Here is a 25,114-nt window from a genome sequence, read left to right on the forward strand (position 1 = left end):
GTAGCAAATATTTCTTGTGATCATTAAATTCTGTTCAGTCGTAAATATATATTGTGATCATAAGCTTCTAACAGTGGAAACATTCATTGGGATCATAAGCTACTGACTTTCCAGTGACAAATATTTCTTGTGATCTTAAGCTTCGATCTCATTGTCATGTAGCAAATATGTCTTGTCAGCATAAGCTACATTCTGTCAAATATTTCTTTTGATCATTCGCTTCTCACTGTCGGGTGGCAAATATTTTTGTGATCATTAGCTTCATGTCCAGTCGCAAATATTTCTTGTAATCATTAGCTTCCTGTACAGTCGCAAATACCTCTTGTGGTCATTATCTTTCTGTCCAGTCGCAAATATCTCTTGTGATCACTAGCTTTCTGTCCAGTCGCAAATGTTTCTTGTGATCATCAGCTTTCTCTGCAGTCGCAAATATTTCTTGTGATCATTAGCTTTCTGTCCAGTGGTAAATATTTCTTGCTTCTGACTGTTCAGGGGAAAACATTCACTGTGATCATTAGATTTCTGTCCTGTGGGAAATGTTTCTTGTGAACATTAGCCGTATGTCCAATCGCAAAAATTTCGTGTGATCATTTGTTTTCAGTCATTTGGCAAACATATTTTGTGATTATTAGATTCTTGCTTTCCAATGGCAAATATTTTTTTATAATCATAAGCTACTTATTGTACAGTGGAAAGTATTTTTTGTGATCATCAGTCGATTTGCTTTGCAGTGTCAAATATTTCTTATGATCATTAGCTACTAATTGTCCAGTATCAAATATTTCTTATGATCATTAGCTACTGATTGTCCAGTATCAAATATTTCATCAGCTTCTTATTGTCGAGTGTTAATTATTTCTTCTGTTCATTAGCTACATGCTGTTTTTGTCAACTATTTCTCGTGTTCATGAGCTGCTAACTTTCTAGGGTCAAATATTTCGTGTGGTCATTAGTTCTTCCTGCTCAGTGTCCACTATTTCTACTGATAATAAGCTACTTGTTGTCCAGTGTAAAATATGTATTGTGAGCATTCACTTCTTTATGTCCAGTGATTAATATTTCTTGTGGTCAGTAGATACTTGCTGCACAGCAGTAAATAAATCTTGTGGTTATAAGTTGATCACTGTCAAGTCGCAAATATTTCTTGTGGTCTTGTGGTCATAAGGTTGTATCTGTTCAGTGGAAAAAAATAATTGTGATCATAAGCTACTGCTGTCCATTGATAAATGTTCTAGTAGTTTCTATCAAGTCGCAAACATTTCTTGTGATCATTAGCTTCTAACTGTTTAGTGGTAAACATTCATTGTGATCATATGCTACTTTCTGTCTAGTGACTTGCTGGTCAGTGTCCAATTTTTCTCTTGATAATAAGTTATTCGTTGTCCAGTGTAAAATATTTCTTGTGATTATAAGCATATTGATCCCCAGTATTAAATATCTCTTGTGGTTATAAGCTTTACTGACTGTTTAGTGGGAAATATTTCTTGTGATTATTGGTTTTTTTATTTGGTGTATGTTTTGAGACTTGACAGAAATGTTTGACGTAAGACTAGAAACAAATGATATTTGGTAGGGTCTAAAATGTTGCTGAGTATCATGATCACCTACAGATGTGAACCTCTTCTGAAATATGCCTATAAACTAGACTTCGCAGGATTTCTATAGCTATACATTTTCACTTTCAAATGGAACCCCTTGGCATCATACAACCCCTACGAAGCCGTTTTAGCTGAACCTGATTGATATTTAGTCTTTGAAAAATGCTTGTTAAACAGTTGAAATAAGGCTTGGAACTCACTGCAACTGTGAGTACTATATGATAGATACTTAGCATCTATTGGTATTTTTCTATAGTGTTAGTCGTTTTGCTTTATACCAAGCTGATGAGTCAAACCTTTTCTTACTATTACTTAGTTTGTTCTCGTGCTTTTTTGATATACTACTGTCCTAGGCTAGTCTAATACTCATATACAAGTTTTCTTGCTTAACAAAGCCACATTTTTTATACACCTAGATAGGAGCCTTTAGTCTATAGTGTTTGTAGTTGGTTGTGTTCTTTTTTCTTTTGAATTGGCTCACATTTCGTCATTAAAATGCCTTTTACAGCTGATGAGTTTTGCTTATTATTTAAGGTTGCATTTGTATGGGGATAATTAGTTGTTGGTATCCCTTTCCATTGGTCTTTGATGGATGATGGGCACATTTGACAATGAAACCACACCTCTTTATTTATATTAATATTCAGGCATTTATCATGAGTTATTCCATGAAGACTCTGTGGGCAGGTGGTCTATGTTACATCACATGCAATCACTAGCATGTCAACACTGAGAATGTGAGTTCAAGCCCAGCACATGGCAGGTGTGTTTGACTCTGGGTCTTATTTGACAAGGATTGTCTATTTTCATACGTAAGATTGGTGGCTCATTTTGGCTTCCTTCACCAATAACACCAGTCATTTTTGAAGTCCTTTAAAGCTTGCTGTTGTCAGCCAAGACTCTTTGTTAAAGACCGTACTTTGACTTATAATGGTTTACTTTTATAAATTGTGCCTTGGATTGAGTCGTCTCATTGGCACTCATACCATATGTTCTTATATCTATTAAACACCAACAATTAATCAATCAGTCATTGTAAGCCTCTATCATCCTAAGCTCAAAAATTTGACACAGAATGGCAATGGCTGAATATTTTATTTATATCTTTTTTTTTTTAATATTGCTTCATATCAACAAGTTTATTTTCAGCAAAAAAACAAAACATTTCATTAGTAAACATAAAATTCACAAAAAATCAAAATATTATATTTGTAAAATTCTGTCCTAAGATGTATAATAAATGTAGTTCATGGTTTTTATATACAGCAGCTGAAGATATTTCATATAATGGCAGACGACAAGTACACATGCACTAAACAACAGAGGTATATTAAAACTCCTTTTGCTCCTTGGAATATATCATTTTTACTAGCATACAATGTTACATAACTAGAAATCAGATCTATCAAAATGTATTAAACTTTTCAATCATCTAATTACTGGATGAAATTTATTATTTTTTATTGTTAACAATTGTTATGAAAGGGAAGTAACTCGTGATGAAACTAATAACTTTAGCAAGGCTTTTTGATTTTTTTAGTTACCGGTATGCTCATAAATGACCAGATATACATTTAGACACCCATTCCAATGTTTTCTTATACATCAGAGAGGTAGCTTGACAAATATAATACAATTGTTGAAGGGAAATTTAAAAATTCATCAAAAAAAATAAATGGCCTATACTAAATAAGCTGTTTAGAGAATATTGTACTAGATACTATCCATGTATTCAAAGACCCCCAAAAAATCATTATGAAAAAACATTTCTTTCTCTACCTACTAAAAATCTATCAAATTTAATCCCAACAAAATTCATCTTTAAGAGACAAAACTAATGAATTTTCCCTGTGATAACAGATGTTTCTACAATATAAAAAGAGAAGGGAAGAAATTATCTTTAAACATGCATAAAATTTTACTTCAAGCTGTACTGCATGAAATATACATTTAAAGGAAAATTTATTATTTAAATTAAATTTTTATTAAACATAAAAAAAAATCACTATTATTAAACATAAAACTGCAATCATTATACAAAAAAAAAATCTGAAAATCTAACACTTCTAAAATAAACCTTTCCTATTTCAATTGCAACTACGTATTTTGTGCTATTTATAAATAGAACAGGAAAAACCCAATATAGAATGTATTAATATGACAACTATTATAATTTACCTTTCACTACACAAGATAAATGGTGGCAAGCAAAACTTTGGAAATTATAACTAATGTGCTTATCTCCCATTGTACATTATGGTAATTGACAGGAAACATTCTCAGGCTTTTTTTCAGACATTTATTCTTTCCAAGATACTTAGGGAAGAATCAATTTGTTTGTTAATCGGAAAATAGATTAATAATTCTATAAATAAATTAGTCATAATTTGAAATAAGGTTAAAAATAATAAAAAAAAATCAATGAAAGGGAGGTAATAATGAAATGGACTTAAAAGAAGAAAAAAATGCCCTGCAGAAAATACCAATAATAACAAATTTTGATAAATAAAAAATAAATAAACATTTGTACATTGAGCTTAGATTGATTGGCTCCCAGGAGTTTTAAACCAAAATATCAAAATCAACTTTTCTTTTAAACAACCATGACTATAAACTGTAGGCAGATTTAGGGAGGCATAGAAGGCTTACATCAACCTGTAGTGTAATAAATGTATCAATTTCAAACCTAATGTTCCCTACCCCCATCCCCTACTCCCACCCACCTTTTATTCTCAAAAGTTTGGAATCAGCCCCTGATTACCGGTACTTATATTATATTTTTGTAATATCCTTCCCCTTTTCAAAAATTTGGAATCAGCCCCTGAATACTTATAATTACTATTTTAATACAAGTAATTTCCAATGGTCAAGGTCAAATACTCTAAATAAAAAACAATGTTGACATCAATATTTTAATTTGGAACAACTGCTCAACATTTAAAAGCATTGAAAGTGTAAGCATCTATGTTAAAATAAACTATTTTTTTTAGTCAGCAAACAAAACAAACTTAAAATAAACAGGAAAAAACAAAACAATAAATCTAATCTTCAAAGATATTAACAAAAGGCCACACTGTCAAACAACATTTATTAACCAGGCTCGTCTAACATTTGACAAAGAAACTGGTTTTAGCAATTTGAATTCATTTCTTTTCCCTTTGAAAAATCTTCTTGCAAGAATAGACATAGGATATTATATAATAAGTTTAATACAAAATAAGTACTAAAACTAATGACCATGACTGTAACTAGAAAAATTTATTTATTTGATTTTACAATTTTTTAAAGACCTTATCAGGAGATAGATAAAAAGATTAAGATCATGTCTGTCTCTATCTAAATAACATAACCTCAGAAAAAAATCTTTTTTCGTAATGCTTAATATTGTTAGAGTGATAAATTCCTAATAAAATACCCCAAAAGCTATAGCATATACATACTATACTGTACAATAACTTCTATATAAGCAATGTACAGCACAGTAAAATTTGTACAATTCTAACGAAGCCTAACCTATCACAAGTCTTAAGCCCTAGCTTTATTAATAATAAATTATTTTAACGACTTTGGAACAACACATATAGAAAGTACTTTGCTATTTTCATTTAAATAAACTCATGGAAATATGAATTTTAAAGTATAAAGCTCAACACCTGCAGACAAACCATAAAACATATTAATTAACTTTCATCACAAAGGTAATTTGCATATTATTAATTATGGGAAACAAAAAAAATATTTAGTTCATCTCTATGAATAATTCGTGTAATTTTTAGAACCTGATTTATGAGATCTCTTGAGCTTGTGTCAAGTAAAACTAAAAATAGGAATTATTTATCTTTTTAAATATGTGTATCCACTTTATGGACTCTATGTACTACAGACTCACCAGGCGTTGGTTCACTTTCGTTTGTAATTGTTTCTAAATATGTGTTCATGAAAATTCATCCTCTCTGTATTTTAATCAAATTTTGAGGGTTTCATATACATATTTGAAAGGAATGGAAAAGGGGCATAACACTTTTTTAGTAGATTTTTTATCATTTTAACTTCCATTCAAACATTCAATTAAACATTTCATACAAAACTTCCTGAAGAATTTATTGAGATCATTTCACAAATGAAATCCGCGGAAAATAGCAAAATACTTTAATCTGCGTCCATAAAATATCAAAAAATAAAATCTATACAACTGAGTAAGTTCTACACTGATAATGATACAAAACTATTGTATTGTGAAATGTTTCTCTTGAGAATGTCCGAACAAGGCCCTAATACACGCTCAAATCGCCCTCGGTCTAGTTTGACACATTTTAATTGGCCTCGTGCGATGACTGTCGCAGCTCTGGGTCTATCTAATATTAAAGCAATTTCACCTGCAAATAGAATATATAATATTAAAATATTGAAGTTAAAAATTGACTTAAAGGTAGGATGTTAAGATCAGGTGTTAAACTTAAACTTAATCAGCAACCGTCTTTGAAATATGACCTTCATATAATAAATATCTAATCAATTAATTCATTATTACAAAAGCCAGTGTTGAAATCTTAATATTTCTAAGTAATGTTCTGTGACTGGGTCCTTGCACCAAACATTTTGCTTTTAAAGCACTCAAACTGAATGTAACACAAAAAGGCCTGTCCCAAGTCAGGAGCCTGTAATTAAGTGGTTGTCATTTGTTTCTGTTTATCTTATATGCTTTTTTGATTTTTGTTTTGTGCAGTTTGTTCTTGTGTTGTGCTGTTGCACTTTCATCCCAGGTGAGGGGAATCATTAGAATGTTTTGTTATCTGTAACTCACCAAAGTAATCTGAGACTCCTAATCTTCCTACTTCTATTGGTTCCTCATCATCTGACTTTCTCTGTAAAACGGAAGCTTGACCCTGTCGAAAAAACAACAATGTATATAGTAAATTACACAATCATATTATTCAGATAGCTGTCCCATAGACACTGCACTACATCGATCTGCTTTAATTGATATTAGTAAATCATCACTAGTTGCTAACCCATAAAAAAACATGAGAAACAAGAATGTGTCCATAGTACATGGATGCCAAATCCGCACTATCATTTTCTATGTTCAGTGGACCGTGAAAATGGGGTAAAAACTCTAATTTGGCATTAAAATTAGAAAGATCATATCATAGGGAACAGGAATCTGATGTACAGTAGTTCTCTTGTTTATGTAATTTATACATGATTCTCGTTTCTCGTTTTTTTATATAGATTAGACTGTTGGTTTTCCCGTTTGAATGGTTTTACACTTGTAATTTTGGGGCCCTTTATAGCTTGTTGTTCGGTGTGAACCAAGGCTCCGTGTTGAAGGCCATACTTTGACCTATAATTGTTAACTTTTATAAATTGTTATTTGGATTGAGAGTTGTCTCATTGGCACTCATACCATATCTTCCTATACCTATGTGTACTAAGTTTCAAGTTTATTGGACTCCAACTTCATCAAAAACTACCTTGACCAAACACTTTAAACCTGAAGTGGGACAGAGGGAATAACAAAAATTTAAATATAAAACAATTTCATTTATAACAATCTTGTAATCTTTCTTTTATTTCATTTTTTGTTCATTAAAAACAACATCCGTTCAGAAGATGAATTCAGCAATAACTGCTGTCTTGAAATTTATACACACTAAAACAGCTTACATTTTTGTTTCCAATAATGTTAAATTTTTGTTTACATCTACAATATCAAATCTAAATTCACAAACTTATTTTCCATACATTTAGAATGATAAATCCTGGTCCCTAATGCATGACCATTTTCCCCTTACCTCAGCAATGATTAAGAAATCTCCTGGTTCCCATTGCCTAACTGTTTTCCCCTTACCTCAGCAATGAGTAAGAAATCTTCCCCTGGTTTCCCATGCCTAACTATCTTATCCTTACCTCAGCAATGATAAAGAAATCTTCTCCTGGTTCCCCTTGCCTAACTATTTCCTCTCCGTCTTCAAATTGTACTGGTTCTAAGGCATCTGCTACTGTTAGTCTCTCCCATTTGTCAAGATTTTCTGTTTAAAAAATCACTCCTTTTTTAATGTTTGTTATGTCAATTCAATAGACAATGCTAGAAGTTTCATGGAACACTTCAATTTGATAATGAAGCGATTATGATACCTACAGTTTAAAATCAACTTCTGGTACAAAATGCTAATATATTACAAAAATTTCACATAAAACAGGTAAATTGAGTATAACAGTCAATGATTTATGAAAATATCAAGTACTACTTTTATTATATCACATCAATATTAAAGAAAGATTGTTACAAGGGCAAAGTCATTTTTACAACCAATTGCACCTCAGCTATACAAAAATATTTTTTAAGTAATCTTGAATTTGATTCATTGTTTGTTGTATGATTAATGTCCAGTGACAAATATTTGCATGATTACTGTCCAGTGACAAATATTTGCATGATTACTGTCCAGTGACAATTATTTGCATGCATGTTCAGGAGAACCTCGAATTTGTGAATCCACAAATATGACAATGTTGTTAATTGTAATCTCTTCTGTGGGTTAAACAGGTTGCTTTAAATTGGTTCTTCAAAATAGATTTAAGTTTTGTCTTTTTAAAAGCATGTAATATAAAGGATGAGAAATAATATAGATACTCTTACCCAATATAGAAACTTTACAAAGGAATTCTTCATACATTTTTCTCTTTCGTATTGTACTTCCCTGAAAAGAAAACGAGACAAATTAAACCAAGTGAAGCAATCGTTTTATAAATCAATACCTGAATTGCTAACATGTACAAAGATAACTTACTGGCAAACCTGGTTCAAATCTGCAACATCAAATTTGAGTTACCTCTCTTTGTACCAATATTTTCTGTAACTCCAAAATCCCTATCTTAAATATTGCAGATATCACTGAAATGTGTGATATCAAATAATATTGAAGAAAAACAGTTTTGATGGATAAGTTAACATACAAAAAATTATAAATAATCCAAAATAAATCACTATATATCAGAAGTTCACTCTTTTGGTGATACTTTGAGAAATATTTTCTAATAACATTGTATGATTATATTACTGATTTTAAGTAGTTAATGAGTTCTCAATAATAGAATGCTCAAAGCTACAGTTAAACTTAAGGAAATGCTTTCCAATATTAAATATTATTGATTGTAATAAATAGCAAAAAAATTGTAATAAATAACAAAAAAATATAATTTAGATTATCTCCCTTTGACAAATAAAATTATATACCAACACTCTAAACAATATATTTTCAAGACATAGAAATGATGTTTTTACAACAAATTGAAATATATTAATCATCAGAAAAACTATTTTCTGTCAAGAAATCTTAAATTCCTTGTCAAAATGTCTGAGAGTTTTGCAGTTTCATTTTTCATCATTTTTTAAAGATAAAATGAGATTGTGATTTCAGTTGTTTGTTTTTTTGAGTTGTTAAGTAGTCCAAGTTATGGTATGGGAAACCACAAAACCCACTAAGATCAAAATTTAAAAAAAGCAGGTGCAATATTTTATGTTGGGAACAATGTGTCTAAGTGTGTGTTGATTTCTGTCAAGTCAATAACACGGTGCAAGATAACACAAGTTATATGTATGTGTCACTAAAGCATCACTGTCAGGTGACACATTAAATTTCACAAATTCTTTATCAAAACTGCCTTAAATAACAATTATAAATAGATAAAAGACAACTTATCAATCACTTTTAATTTGGACATCAGTATCAGTACTTGCATCCATAAAAAAATGTAAGAGTACAATGTCATACTCAGACTCAGAATTCAACCAGTCAAAATAGAGGATTTGGTGTCTGGAGTATCTATTTTGTACACTAGTACTGAGTAATTATTTTTTAACCCTAACCCATACTAAATTGTACTTTAAAATCTATTTGCCAAAAAATACCTTGATTCATTAACACATATTGACAACATAACATTACACGTCCACGATCCAACCTGAATATTCAGTCATTATGTTTCCATCTACCACTTAATGCTTCAATTTAATAAACCTTCCTTTGTCAAACGTCATTATCTTATCAATTCTACCAGAAGTCTCTTTTCTGATTTCAGTATAAAAATCAATTGCTCCTATTCATTTCATGCTGTTAGGCAAATGCTTGTTCATGTTTTAACCCTTTAACAGCGCTATTAAGAATTTTCACTAAAAATGTCAATTGTAACAAATCCATGTTTAATTTGTACTAGAAGTGAAACCAACTGAAGTGGAAAAATTAGTTTTCATCTGGTTGCAATGCTAGATTGCATGAAAAGCACCGGTCAATTAAAACAGTAATACTTATAATCTATCACAAAGTTTGTTCATTTGTCATTCTGTGATAGACAGAATATTTAGTTTCAGTCTTCTAATATCCAGTGAAGAGTAAATTCCCTTGCCAAATCAGTGTAAGGGTTATTAGATTTATTTGTCACATAGATTTATCCTCTGACTACAAATTGTCGCCAATACTTATATCAATTCTGAATCAATTACAATCTAAACCTTCCCCTTTCCAGACCTGTTATTAATATAATAAATCTGACAAGGGACCTTTTATATCCTGGTCAACAAAACATCAATAACTCTGGATTTTGTGTTTAAAATTGTTAAATTTTCAAAGACAATAGACCATGACTCACAGAGGGGGCTTGGCCAAATAATCTCCATGGAAATTCCAATGTTTATACACCTGCATACCAAATATTATTGATCTACTACTATAGAGGTTCCCCATAAATTGACATCATCACAAACTTATACATGTAAACTAAGCAAAGTTTCAAAGACAATAGACAATGACTGAATGCAGGGCTGGGACAAATTAACCCCATGGAACTGAAATGTGAAAATGCCTAAACAACTGCATACCAAATATCATTGACTTACCATTAGTTGTTCACCTTAACTAGACCTAATCACAAAGTAATACATTGTTGTTGCCTCCAGAAACAGCATTTCTCTCTTTTTGAATACGACAGTCAACAATTTTAAAGAAATTCAAAATGACAAATGCTAAAAATATGAAATTAGTCTCTATGAAAACCATTTAAGATTTCAGTCATTTATTTGATGCAAGAGGTGTAAATTTGATACTATTCCTAGAAATACTTTTATTTTAAGAGCTAACTGAGGTCCTTTCTCCTCTTGTATAACTCTTTGATTTCATTTTTTAAGTACATCTTCAGATATTTTAGCCACTTTAAATCACCCTATCAGTGTTCTAGACAAATCTAAGTCCCAATAGAGCATAAGTAAATGATACACAAATTTCAATAAACTGAAAAAAAACACCATTATATAAAGATATACAAAGTATTGACACCTCTTCTTAATATATATATATGCAAGCAACTTTCTCAAGGGATCCCTACCAGTAAAAAAAAAATCCTGGATCTATTAAATCTCAAGAGTAACTGCAGATAAACACACCCTAAGAAAGAATTGTATTTTTTGCCTTGCTACTAAAGTCTGAATATTCTGTCATCTGCATAATTGTTCCCAACAGAATAAAATATACAAGATAGATGACAATTTACTTGTTAATTAGGGCTGACTTAAGGAGACAGGAAAACCATTCCAGCGTTATATACAAATCTGTAATCAATTTACCGATTACAAAACTACCAATTCTTAAACAATAGTATGTGGGGCAATCAGTACTATGCTTTCTGACATTAATGCCAGTTTTTATCAAGAAACCGATCTCCGGCTAGCTTCAGATATAATCAACTAATAATTAAAGGCTTGCTTTGTCCTAAACATCGACATTTTAGTGCAATCAATCTTTTGAATAATTTAGACATTTTCTTCAATACTTTTTTTTTTGTTATCTAAAGAAAATTTCTCATGTTGTACAAAAAAGACCAATAAACTCGATCCATTAATGCAATAACTTTCCCAAACATTTTTTTATTATTCCAGCTTCTAGCACCCAATATAAAAAAGATGTGGTATGATTGCCAATGAGACAACTATCTACAATAGACCAAAATGACACAGACATTAACAACATTAACAACTATAGGTCACCGTACAGCCTTCAACAATGAGCAAAGCCCATACCGCATAGTCAGCTATAACAGGCCCCGATAAGACAATGTAAAACAATTCAAACGAGAAAACTAACGGCCTTATTTATGTAAATAAATGAATGTAACACATAAACAAACGAAAACCATGCATGTTCTAATTGTATACCAAAACACCTATGTTTCGCATAGAAGTTCAACTTTGAGATGTATAGTTTTAATATTTTGGATTTTTCATTGAGTTGGCAAGATGTTTCTGCTAAAGTTAGGTCACAAGATGTTTTCTTCTTGAGTTAGGTCTCATTTATATGTTTATAAGTCAGTTTCACTTAGAGTGCAAAAGTCACTTTTTAGAATAAAGATGTTTTGAAATAGTCTCTATTTCATCTTTATTCTAAAAAGTGACTTTTGTAGCAAACATTACGATGTCATATGAGAGATGCCAATACTGAAAAGAATTAGATGTTTCCCTAATTAAAATAGAAAAGAACTGCTACTTTGTTAAAAGACCATCAATTTATTGTGTTATTAGTGACAGACATGGTCATAATACATGTGTAATCAGCGGAATGCATAATACTTTACTTTTACTTTCATCATTTTATTATGATGCCATAAAGAAATAGATCAAATATTTGCTTTTTATTTTTTTGTGTTTGACTTTAACAACGTTTACATGTGGACCAGCAACAAACAACTCTTTCTCTCCAGAGAACTTTTATTTACTAGTCAAACAAAAACAGTGTTTCCTTGTTACCCCATATGAACTGTAATCTACACTTCACTGTCACATCTTGTTACCTCTTTAACTATAAATCTACACTTTACACTCCTTCCTATCAAATCCTATGCATATAAATGAATGCCTAATCTCTTATTCTTTCAGTAATGTTATTGTCGTCTGCTTAGCCAAATAATAAAATCAAGACATGTCAAACTACATTTCAACGTCAAGTGGAGATAAATAATGAAGAAGAACTCTGAGATAGCAGTTTCCGAGTTTAATGTACTAGATCCATTGATCCAGCGTCTGTGGTGATGGCTTAATCAATAAGATGTTAAGCTATCGTAACTTTTATCTAATTGATTCGAATAGTCCTTGGAGTACCAATAAAACATAATCAACATTAACCAAATTTTACATCATAGAAGAAATGAAAAACACTTTAATTATTTACAAGTAATTAGATTTGACATATTGTGTTTTTGCTCAATTTAAGAACTCAAAACTGTTTTAAGGATGTTGCAAGATCCTGAAATTCAAATTAAATCATTTTCATCAATATTTTTTTTCCCCAGGAGATAGTATAATGCTTATTCTTAAATTCTGCTTTAATCTCAAGATGCTTCACTGATAATGTATTTTTCTAAGGCTGGTTCTACAAAGGGTAAAAGTTTCTATGTGAAAGGGGCATAATTCAGGATAAACTAGACAGAATAAAAAACATTATCAAAGATTCAAGTGAAAATCAACAAAGGTTAAAAAAGTTGATCCAGATTGACAGACCTACTAATTCCTATACTACACCCATAACTTTGTTTGCAGAGAAGAAAGGGGAGAGGTTTTGTAGTATTTATAAGTATGTACTGATAGTCAACAGTTCGTTTTATGTAGGTTTGTGCACTGTTTAATCATTTAAAAAAAGGTTTCACTGTATTTGAAGTCTTTATTTATCAGGTAAGATATCTAAATGATAATTAAAAAAAAAGGTTTCACTGTATTTATCTGGTAAGATATGTTAATGATATTTTGTCATTAATGTTGTCCCTAATTACACAAGTTGTTTTTTAATAGCAGTGGTTTCCTGTGATTTAATTACAATGATAGAATTCCGATATTGTTATAATTATGGAAATTGTAAAGACTTCTGACCAAGGTGAAATGAAGTCAATATAATATGACTGATGAAGGATAGTACTTCTTATCATTAAGATATAAATAGTTACTGTATAATACTGTCAAACCTTTATATAGTTACTAAATAATAGTCAAATCTTTAAAAAGTTACTGAATAATACAGTCAAATCTATAGATAGTTAAATATAGTCAAACCTAAGAGTAAAGGAAAAGAATATTGAATCTATCAGGAGCAAGAGTGTTTTATACAGAAGCTTTGTTAATAAATGGGATGTTTTTCATATTACCCTTTAAAGGCATAATATGCTAACTTCATCATGATGAATTGAATGCTTGAAAAACACACTGTTTAGCGTACTCTTAAAATGACTACTTTTATGGTTTCATCATTTGATATTTCCAAGAGTTGGTTGCCCTTTGCACAGATTATCTGCATGGAAATTACCTAGTTTACCATTAAACTAAATTCGCGATCTCATTTAAGATTTTCAAAAGATATGGGATTTTCGAAATTCTATTAAATTCCTTAATGGTTATTTCTATTCCCACAAAAAATATTTCCCTATTGAAGATATTGAAAACTTGGTATTAGAAGCTATTGTTAGGATATATCGCATGTCATATTTTAAGAGTAATTAACAAAAAGTGACTACATACCATAAGTATTCTTCTGTAACTGTCTCTGTCAATGCCCCATAATTTTACATCACCTTTTGCCTGTTAAAATATAAATATATCTTCAGTAAAAATATTTGTCCATAATAATATTGAAGACTTTATATCTTAATGCAAACAAACATCAAAATTTTGTTTTTCATAATAATAAAAATAAATAAAGAAATGTATATCAGTTGAAAACAGTCTTTTTTCATTTATGAACTAAAACAATAACTAGTCTATCCATGGAGAGTAAAGATTACCCACGAATACATATAGACAAGGGGAACTAATCAAAAGTAAGTACACATATTCCTATTACAAACCAATAATTTAATTTGGATGTAACGCGTCTTCTGATTGGCTGACGTTATTTTGTTATGAGCCCATAGACATAATTTAGTCATGTGACCATGACGTCATCAACGTTTTTTCATGGTTTTCTACGGTTTAAAATGGAATTTAGAATTAAATTATAAGAAATGACTGTAATATTTTTTCTGTCTATTCGAAATAACATAAAAAATGTGGTGCACACTGTTAAATAACCCGCTACGCGCGTTATTCAGTGTGCACCACATTTTTTATGTTATTTCTTCATAGACAGAAAAAAATATTACAGTCATTCCTTAAATAGATTAAAAGGCCTTATTTTGGTTAATATGTTTTGCAGCACGTAACAAGTGAAACTGCGAGCTACTGCTCACTGATGATACCCCCGCCGCAAGTGGATAATATTAATAGTGTAAAAATATGCAATTGTTCGGTAAACAGGAAGTTGTCAAGTGATGAATCTGAAAACGCATCACACGGTATAGCTGACTTATATAAATCCTGAAACCAAATTTCAGAAATCCTTGTATTGTAGTTCCTGAGAAAAATGTGACGAAAATTTTCAACTTGGCTATCATGTGTAAAATCATACAAGTGTTCGGTAAACAGGAAGTTGTCGAGTGATGAATCTGAAAACGCATCACACGGTATAGCTGACTTATATAAATCCTGAAACCAAATTTCAGAAATCCTTGTATTGTAGTTGCTGAGAAAAATGTGACGAAAATTTTCAACTTGGCTATCATGTGTAAAATCATACAAGTGTTCGGTAAACAGGAAGTTGTCAAGTGATGAATCTGAAAACGCATCACACGGTATGGCTAACATATATAAATGTTGATACCAAATTACAGAAAGGGTGGATGTGTAGTTCCTGAGAAAAATGTGACGAAAATTTTCAACTTGGCTATTATGTGTAAAATCATACAAGTGTTCGGTAAACAGGAAGTTGTCAAGTGATGAATCTGAAAACGCATCACACAGTATGGCTAACATATATAAATGTTGATACCAAATTACAGAAAGGGTGGATGTGTAGTTCCTGAGAAAAATGTGACGAAAGTTTCATGGGACGGACTGACTGACGGACGGACTGACGGACTGACGGACTGACGGACGGACTGACGGACAGACAGAGGTAAAACAGTATACCCCCCCTTTTTTAAAGCGGGGGTATAATTATTTGCACTGAGAATCTTTGTTAAATATTGAAATTCCATTTCATAAAAGTATGTAATTGTATATTGTTAAAGTTGTAACAGCCATAGGCAAAGTTGACCTTATACTTAAGGCTTTTCTTCTTTGGCCCCTTTTGGGTTTTTTTTTTTTTTTTTGCTGTCAAAAATTTTATGCTTTTGATTTTTATTTTCAAACTTTTGTTTATGAACTAGTTGATGAAGGTTATTTCATAAACCTATGTTGTTCTGTCGGATAACATAGAAAATGATTTTTTTTCCCACAGGTAACCTTGTTTCTTCTAAAACGTAAAAAACAAACATATCAACCTTGTTTTATACAAGCAAAAAAACGTATCAAACTCCACATGAAGATGCTACAGAAAATGTCAGTTTGTCCTTGAAGGCAAACATTATATGTTTTACAATGACATAATCATTCTATTAGAAATGTAAATTTCATAATAACCCTGATCAATTTCATGTCCTTTTCACACTGTTTGATAAAGGCAAGGGCGGATATTACAATCTTTTATATTGAAAACAAACAAAGCCCTCAGGCACAGAAAAGCGGATGTTGTTATGTAAAGACGGAAACAAAATTTTATCAATGCAACAAAATAAAATGAAATGTTGAGGTACATGTCACCTTAGAATGTAAATATTTCTTTAAATGTTTGTTGACAGATATTGACAATGTTTTGAAATGTATGTAGGTGTTTCTGTTGCATTTCATGGTGTTATTTCATTTCCTTATAAAATGTTACATGCATACCATTATCAATTTATATGTATTATTTTTTTTTCTCTTTTGCATTTGTAGCATTTTCTAGAAAAAAACAGAGCATGTCCTGTCAAAAAAATTAATTGGCCTTGACATTTGACCTTGTTAAACAGTGCTTGAAATTCATTACATTTAAGAGTTTTAATGTGTTGATATTTTATTATCATGATTATTGGTGAATATGATACATAAACCTGGTTAACTTTTCTATGAAATGACACTCTACTTGCCTGTTTAATCCCACACTAAAAATATATTTAGAAAGTCAAGTGGCTAACTTCTCATGAAGCAATCTTTGTATACAAAGGTTATATTAGGATAACTTTTTAATGACAGTACATTTTAAGACATATTGCACACTAAATCAGTTTACATTGTACAAAACATATATATTAAACTTGTTCTTTAATCATATGGTAAATTACATTTACCTTGACTGTTGCTGCTCTAGGTGTTCCATAAATAAGAGCCAGCTCTCCAAAACTACCACCCTCACTAATGGTTGTCACATGAACTCCATTCACAAATATCTGAAAGCAGAAAAAAAACATATATCTAAACAAGCATCATCACATATCAATTTTATCAATTGCAATATTGCTGGATGATTATCAACCCCTTATGGGACCTGTTACTTATAATGTTTGACAATAGTGGCAGATTCAGGTTAGGGAAATAAGGATGTACATGATGATCTGTCTAACAGTTTCTGTTTAATTCATTCACATGACTATTAGACTCCTTGATATGTTGTATGGACCTGTAAAGTTGAGGAAGACTTCTGATCGTCTTCTGGTTTCTTGTGTCATTTTTTTTTTTAATTAATTTTTTTGCTGTCTCTTTGACATATGCTCATTTCGCCTTGTATTTATATATCAATGAAACACAAAAAGGGGTTTTTATGTTGAACAGACTAGCATTTTGCCTTGCACAGCTTCATAAGCTACACTTAGCGGCAAAGCTTATGCAAAGATTCTTTGGAATTCATCAAACCAAGGAAATGAAAACTGTCCTTTGAGCTTAATTATACCAACAAACAAGACATTGGTACGTATTAAAATCCTATTAAACACCCAACCCATAATGTGTTTTGTAAAGAATAAACAAAACAAAACAATTCATTAAATCTTAAAGATGATGCTTTCAAAATTTTCTCTTTCATTATCTATAATTATTTTATAATCTTATTTGTTCCTCAATCATTGCATAACAGGAGTCTTTTAAATTTAATTAACATGTACTTTACAGCACCACTATATTTATAATTAGTTGACAATTTTTCAATTTCTTCGCCTTATGATTTGCGACCACTATGTTTGTTATTTCTGATTTATTTTCATATAAAAAGTACACTAACAGTGTGCCTCAAAATTACTAAACCAATCAGCGCTGTCAGTGTTGCAATCTTAATATTAGGTCTGATATAAAATTGTGATATTTGAAAAACACTTTACAAACCATCATTTTCTGAGTTTTCTCATTTGTAATTATAAGCCCATCAAAACAGTTGTTCGAGTAAATGAAATGATGTCAGAATTAATTTGTCATATTTCAAACAATCTTTACAAATCATCAAAAATGTTCCTTCTACATAGATTTTTATCAAATTGAATTTCTTTAGCGCTTTCTGTCAATTTGTGGTTTATTTTCTTACATAACTCTGCAGAAAATCATTTTATTGATGTTTTTCAACTTTTGATTGAATATGGCTTCAATGCTCTTCATTATAAAATTTAATAACCATGAAAAGGGAAAATTCTTCAAAGGCTTCCTACTGATAAACGGAATTGTTTCCATGAAATTATAAACCAAAATATCTGAAGACAGGAAAAACAATCCATTTCATAATGGCTTTATTAATGATTGTTATGATCACTTTGCATAATCTTCTCAGCATGAAATGTGAACAACATTTCACAGCACAGTAAACATGGAAAACATCTATTTTTGTCAATTTTCCTTTCCTTTTGGTCTTGTAAATGAAATGATGTCAGAACTAATTTGTCATATTTCAAATAATTTCACAGTAAAATTTAGATAGCCATCTGATAAATAAATCAGTAAATTGTTGTTATTTATAATATAAATAACTGTTATTACTGTAATTCATAATAGAAATGATGTTGTTTCTGGTGCATTACCGGACAGGTCAACACACACTGAACATTATGGTTTATATTGTTAAATATTATCAAATAAAGGCAACAGTAGTATACCGCTGTTTAAAAGTCATAAATCTATTGAGATAAAACAAATCCAGGTTAGAATCTAAAACTGAGGGAAACACATCAACTTATAAGTGGAAAAGAACGGAAACACAGAAACGCTGAAGTTCAACAAAAACCTGGTGAACACCAACATACATTTATATTATTATAAGAAATGAACTATTTGATATAATAACTGCCATATTCCTGACTTTCCACAGTGATGGGTTATTCAGTATGCACCATATTTTAGTTATTCCTTTGTTATTAGACAGGAAAAATATTACAGCCATTCCTTTCATATTATGATTAATGCAAAATCACACATTTCAATAATTTCAGAGGGGTCTTGCTGCAATTTGACCTTTAAGAAAAACATTAAATGCAGGATATTCAATTACATTTAATGGAATCTTGGTGTAAATATTAAAATAAAATGCTATTTCCATGGCAACCAATTTCGTTCTGATAACATTTTTATAAAATTTGATGAAAATTAATAAATATTATGAAAGTGTTGTGCAGTTTTCTCAACATGATTCCTAAGCTTACATTAAGCATCATAGTTATATTTTATTTTTGTCAATTTTCCCATTTCTAACAGAATTACTTTTTACATTTTCTTTTTCGTTTACTTTGACCTTCAACATTCATTTTGCTATGAGATATGCTCTTTGAAGTTCATATAACCTTTTTTCACACAAAAACTTGAATAAAACAATTAACAGTTTTATAAATTTATAAAATTGGGTTTTCGCATTGCTACCCTTAAATTAAGGTGGTACCCAACACCCTTGACTAAAATTAAATTGGCTCGTTTAATTTTCATAAGCAGTGATTAGGAAATAGTAGATTTAAATGCATCATAATTATTATTTTTCTAATGTTTTTTTCTTCTTTTTTTTCCCACATTTTTTTTTACATGCCATGGCATACCATCTGTTCTCCAGATTTTTTGAGTCTTCTGATTAAAAATTAACTTTCACACTTTTTTGGTTCGAGCATATTTTAGATCATAGGTTGAAGTTGACAATTTTAGTTTTCCTAAAAATGTTAGGTCCAAAAACTCCCCAAATATTTGTAAGACCTCCAAAATGTACTGACTTTGGAGTCTATGGTAATATCATGAAGAGATTTTCTATTTACTTAGGGTTAAGGCTTTAAAATTGTTAGATACATTTTAGCACAAAATTGTGGGCTTTTTGGGAATTTATGATCAAGGTGAACATTTCAAGGCCATATTTGGCCAAAAGTTTGTAAAATGTCACCAATGACAAAAAAAAGTATTTATTTTTTTTAAAAAGATTTTTTTTTAATCATGTTTACATTTTTACTCTGGTCTACAAAAACAAAGATCAGTTTTGTTCCATGGGTCATAATGATTTATCTGAGTGTCACTGATCCTAATAATTCTTAACTGATTACCTGTGTTGGACAAAGCATATCATCTTATACTAAGACATGTCTCACCACTTACAAATCACTTATGTAAGTTCATTGATAGTTCAAGCTTGTTGTTACACAAGAAATCGGCTAAACTGGTTGAAGACTTGTCATGTTTTACTTTTAATATGACAATATTTACCATGTCAATATTCCCTGTCATGCACAAATTTATAAAGAAGCGTAAACTAATTGATGTTTTTCTTTGCACATTTGAAGACAGATTTCAATGAAACTTTATAAAAATCTTTATTGCATAATGCCATTTCATCAAAGAATTTTTAGGATTTTTTTGACTCAATGAGATATATACAAAATGTCCTCCATATCTGATCCCTTAATTCTAACTGGCATCCTCAGTGCCCCCAGTGCAGGATGTTTATGAATATTCGGAGGAGGGAGTACATTTTTTAATATGTACTTCTTACTCAGTTGGTGCATTGTCAGAAAAAATCTTAAGAATTAGGATGCTTCAAAATTATATTGTATTTTTTAAGCACTCAGGGTATAATAAGCTCAGTAGAAAAGCGCTGCTGCTTAGTCAGTTACTGCTAGTCCATTCTAGTATCCTCAGCTCATTTCTAGATCTGTACTGACATAACATGTATCTTTCTTAAATAGGCTGTTCATAAATTTAGAAGTTATTCAAAAGCCAAAGGGTCTAACTCATAATCTCAGGCAAAATTGACCATAGATGGATGTGGCTAGTTTTTCAATGTGTCAATTGGTCAAAGGCTCCATATGTATTTAAGTAGTTAAACATCATATGCTTTCAAACTTTTGATTAATAGATTTATTGCTGCTAGCGTACAGGTTAAGCGGCAATTATTTCATGCATATTTGATTCAAGTTTTATGGTTTTTAAGTGTTCTTCACAATGGTGTCTAGAAAAGACTGCTTTCAGAATCATAAAAATAAGAATATGCTTTTTTCCTTTTAAGGCTACTACATGTAATGAAGTTAAGTATAAAAAGGTAACTGAACACGTCAATGATAGTTATTATTAAGTAATGAGTTAAACTTGATCAGTTCCAAATTCTCTAGAACTCTCTAAAGCCAGTTCTTTCTAAACAATCATTTATATAATTTAAAACTAATTGAATACAAATCGTTTAAACTTACAAATAAAAAATTAAAAAAATAAAATTGATGGGAATTCCAAATTTCCCCTCATTGCAATCAATTCTTGAGCAGAGAATTGTTAAAGTAGTTTATATTACAGCCCCCAAAGCATCAAATGAAAGTTCTGTATGAGCTTATGCTGTATCTTTCATGCCTTCAGTCCTATCTAAATTTTAACTGTCGTATGCTGAATTAAGAGTTCTTAATTTGCAACAGCTAAGTACCATCTCAGTGATGTTTATGGAGACTAACAAGTTCAAAATCCTCAAAGCTAAAGATTTGTTTTTCCAACTTTCAACATGTAAAAACTGCATGATTAAGGAATACATTTGTAATTTTAACACAAGGTTTTCCAGGACTTTTACAAAAATAACATTTTTTTTTAATCTTGAAGCAAAGATTTCTGACTTGCTGTAGATTCCATTATGACATCACAAAAAAATATGTTTTTATGCACAATTTGTACAATAAAATCTAATATGTCATTAAGAAAATGCACACATCACCTTAATTAACGACCTTGAGCCTGGACAATTAACACACAAACTGTTACAGCAAAAGGCATTATCTCAGAACAGAATTTCTTACAACTAAAATAATTTTGTCAATTGTTTAATAATTATTTCAGGGTTTGTTTTTTTTTTTTTGCTGTTGTTTCGTAGCTGTTAACCTGTATTATACTGAAGTGGAGCTTATTAAAGTAACTCTCTTGGATTCAACAGTGGAGATTACTTGCAAAAGATTAATTAAATAAGGAATAAATGATCTTCACAGTAGAGTAAGAAAGTATTAGAAAAATTATATTGATGTAAAAATATGTGATGTTTAAAATAGTATTTAAAACTTTGAATTCAAAAACAAATACTAAACATAACTGTATTCTGTTTTTTAATTGTTGAGATGCTACCTCAGTGAGACTTTTTTTTTCCCTTTCTGTCCAAAACTGTGCAAATTAGGATGCCAGAGAAAATTGTATGCAAGTCCTTTTTTCCAAAGTATATAAAACTGTTTATTTTAGATCGAAGAGGTACTATTTCAATAACCTTCTCAACCTGACCTAGACCTTTGACCTAGAGATAAAATATCAACCTTCAAGAAATTCATATATACAAAATGTATGTAAAACTTACATACATGAAAAAAAATCCTGAAATTATTCAATCAATCGATTAAGTTTGATGGGCTGCATTAATTTTTAAATTAAAAATTCTAATTTTGAAGTAGTTTTTCACTAGCCATTTTTTTATATTTAATATAACTGACAATAAATTTTCAATCTCCTTTTTAAATAAAAACTTTTCAATCAATGCTTTATTTTGGACATGCCTATCTTAAATTGAGTTGGATCCTTAATTCTCTGCAAGTAATATCCCAACTCTTATTATGCAATTTGACCTTGACCTCCAAACCGATTCAGGGATGAAGAAGTACAGGCTATATAAAGAAACTAGTTGGATCTTTTTTATTGCTTCAAATTAGCATACAATCCTTCAAAAACAATTTATTTTTTGCCACTCTTAACTGCCTTGTCCTTGATGCTTTAATCTAGTTTTTATATCTCAACAGATAAATAGCCAAATAATGAGAAAATACTAATAAAAACAGAACCATAACTTACCAATAACTACCAGAAATTTAATAATCAACCAGGAAATTATCAATAAACTAGAAGAAAATGCTATAAAAATAAACAATAACAGCTAGGATTTCTAATTTGTGACCAAACATTATTTATCTTTTCAATGAATTTCTATAGAAAATACTATCTTTTTTTTTCATAAAGGAAATCTTAAAACAAGAAAAAATTAGCAAGCTGTAGGAAATGCAATAATATCAAACTCGCAAGGGACCAAAAAAATACTAATCAGAAATACATAATTGTAACTAAATCTAAACAGAACTCAGAAAATATTATTGTCTGTTATAAATGACAATTCAACAAGCACAATTTTTTAGAGATTATAAAGTTAGAAAAACATAGATTGAAGACAACAAAGACAAATGCTCTTTACTGAAAATATTTTAAACATTAAAAGAAACAAAACCTCAAACAATTCCATAATAGCAGGTGCACAACTTCAACATATGTGCATTCTTCCTGTGAAGTTTCAGGGATCTGGGTTGAGTTGATAACACAAAACTTGTACCTCCTTTCATTACTTTTGTTAAAAAAGGACTATTATTAGTTACCAGGTCTAAAAATAGAAATATAATAACCAGTGTCCCCGCAATGCAAGTTTTATCAAATCTGGCAAGAATTGTACTAGAGCGTTAATGAAGCCATTTTCCATATATTTATTATTTCCAAGGGACATTCCTCTTTTAAAAAAGTTGATCCTCCACCATTTAAGAACTAGTCTGAGATAGTGCTGATATCAACCTATAGTATAAGTTTTATGAAAATCTGGGAAGACTTGTACTGGTGAGAGTGCAAACAAGATCGGACGGACTGACTAAACCGAGGAAAGGACAACTGGTATTTGCATGGGCTTCGCAATGCGTTGCTACGCAGGGGACAAAAACAACTTCAAACAATGCCTTTATAGCAGGCCCACATCATGATCAGATGTGTCTGGCTTACAGATTTATTATCCTGGTATCTTTGATGAGTTTTTTTTTTGCATAATACTAACAAACACTTCAGGCAGGTTAATAAAACTGAAGTTATACACCTGATCAAACTTCAGTAAATAATACATATACTTACATCTACTTCACCTTGGTCAATAACATAGAAATTATCACCCTCATCACCTGAAATATAAAAATAATTTTATCATAGCAATATATTGTAAAACTTAAAAGAATAATAGAGCCAATTAAGAAATATATAAGTCAACAATATAGTAAACAATATTAAATGATCCTTCTCCACAATTTACTCAAAGTGAAAGTTGATGGTGGCTTTGAACATTGCAATGAATAAAAAAGGCACTTTAAAATGCAGTAACGCTAATAATACAAAATACAAATCTCTTTGAAGCTTTAGTTTGTGACTAATGATCAATTTGTTTGAAACAATTTCCTATTACATAACAAGTATGCATCCAATTCTGATTGAAATTGATATTGATAGATACAAGAAGATGTGGTATGAGTGTCAATGCGACATCTCTCCATCAAAGTCACAATGTGTAAAGTAAATCATAAACAGGTCAAAGTATAATCTTCAACACGGAGCCTTGGCTCACACCGAACAGCAAGCTATAAAAGGCCCTAAAAAATGACTAGTGTAAAACCATTCAAAGGGAAAACCTAAATGGTCTAATCTATATAAAATATGAGAAAAAATTGAGCCTTTAAGATAAATTTCTTCTGAGATGACCTCAGAAATAAGTTATGGAAATTCAGACAATTTATTTTGCAACATTTTGCAATAAAATAAATTTGCAATCAAAATAGACTTTAAAGTTACTATTCAAGCAAAGGAACATCAACTTTCAATTGCATTTCAAAATATTTTTTTAAAAAATTACATGTAGGTTCTTGAAAAGCTATTTTACTATTGGTGTACAGTTACTTAATTATAAGTTTCAGCTTCTATAGAACACATTTTTTTTTTTTAAATCGTTCAATCACTGACAAATTAGGAATGCAATTTAAAGGTTAATTTTGACAGAATGTTTCTATCTTCCATGGTAATTGTGTCTGGAATATATCTATTTGGTATGCAATTTTTCCGCCTTTCAGCATTGAAGAAATCAGACTATTTCTACATTAACCAGAAAAACTAACATTTTATTAGCAACACAAGAATAATTGGCACTGACATGGCAATATAACATTTATCTCTTAAATTAGATTACTTCCTTGGAAAATAGATGTTTTTCTTAAAAGATAACCAAAAGTGTTATTTTTCCCCAATTAGTATGTGAGATGTGTTCTTATTCCTTATA

General features: G+C 30.4%; 1 protein-coding gene across 3 annotated transcripts in view; it reads right to left on the reverse strand.

The window, feature by feature from the left end:
- Positions 1-2,674: 2,674 nt before the first annotated feature.
- LOC143044657 (cAMP-dependent protein kinase regulatory subunit) overlaps positions 2,675-25,114 on the reverse strand; it is a 102,249-nt gene continuing 79,809 nt past the window's right edge. For all 3 annotated transcript variants that reach the window (XM_076216721.1, XM_076216722.1, XM_076216720.1), the window contains exons 5-11: positions 23,926-23,972; positions 16,878-16,976; positions 14,155-14,214; positions 8,242-8,302; positions 7,509-7,630; positions 6,403-6,484; positions 2,675-5,974 (exon numbers count right to left, since the gene is read on the reverse strand). In XM_076216721.1, coding sequence (XP_076072836.1) covers positions 5,802-5,974; positions 6,403-6,484; positions 7,509-7,630; positions 8,242-8,302; positions 14,155-14,214; positions 16,878-16,976; positions 23,926-23,972 — 644 coding nt within the window. In that variant the 3' untranslated portion in view covers positions 2,675-5,801. The remainder of the gene's footprint in view (positions 5,975-6,402; positions 6,485-7,508; positions 7,631-8,241; positions 8,303-14,154; positions 14,215-16,877; positions 16,977-23,925; positions 23,973-25,114) is intronic.

The sequence above is a fragment of the Mytilus galloprovincialis genome, chromosome 9 (assembly GCF_965363235.1).
Source record: "Mytilus galloprovincialis chromosome 9, xbMytGall1.hap1.1, whole genome shotgun sequence".
In the NCBI taxonomy this organism is placed as follows: domain Eukaryota; kingdom Metazoa; phylum Mollusca; class Bivalvia; order Mytilida; family Mytilidae; genus Mytilus; species Mytilus galloprovincialis.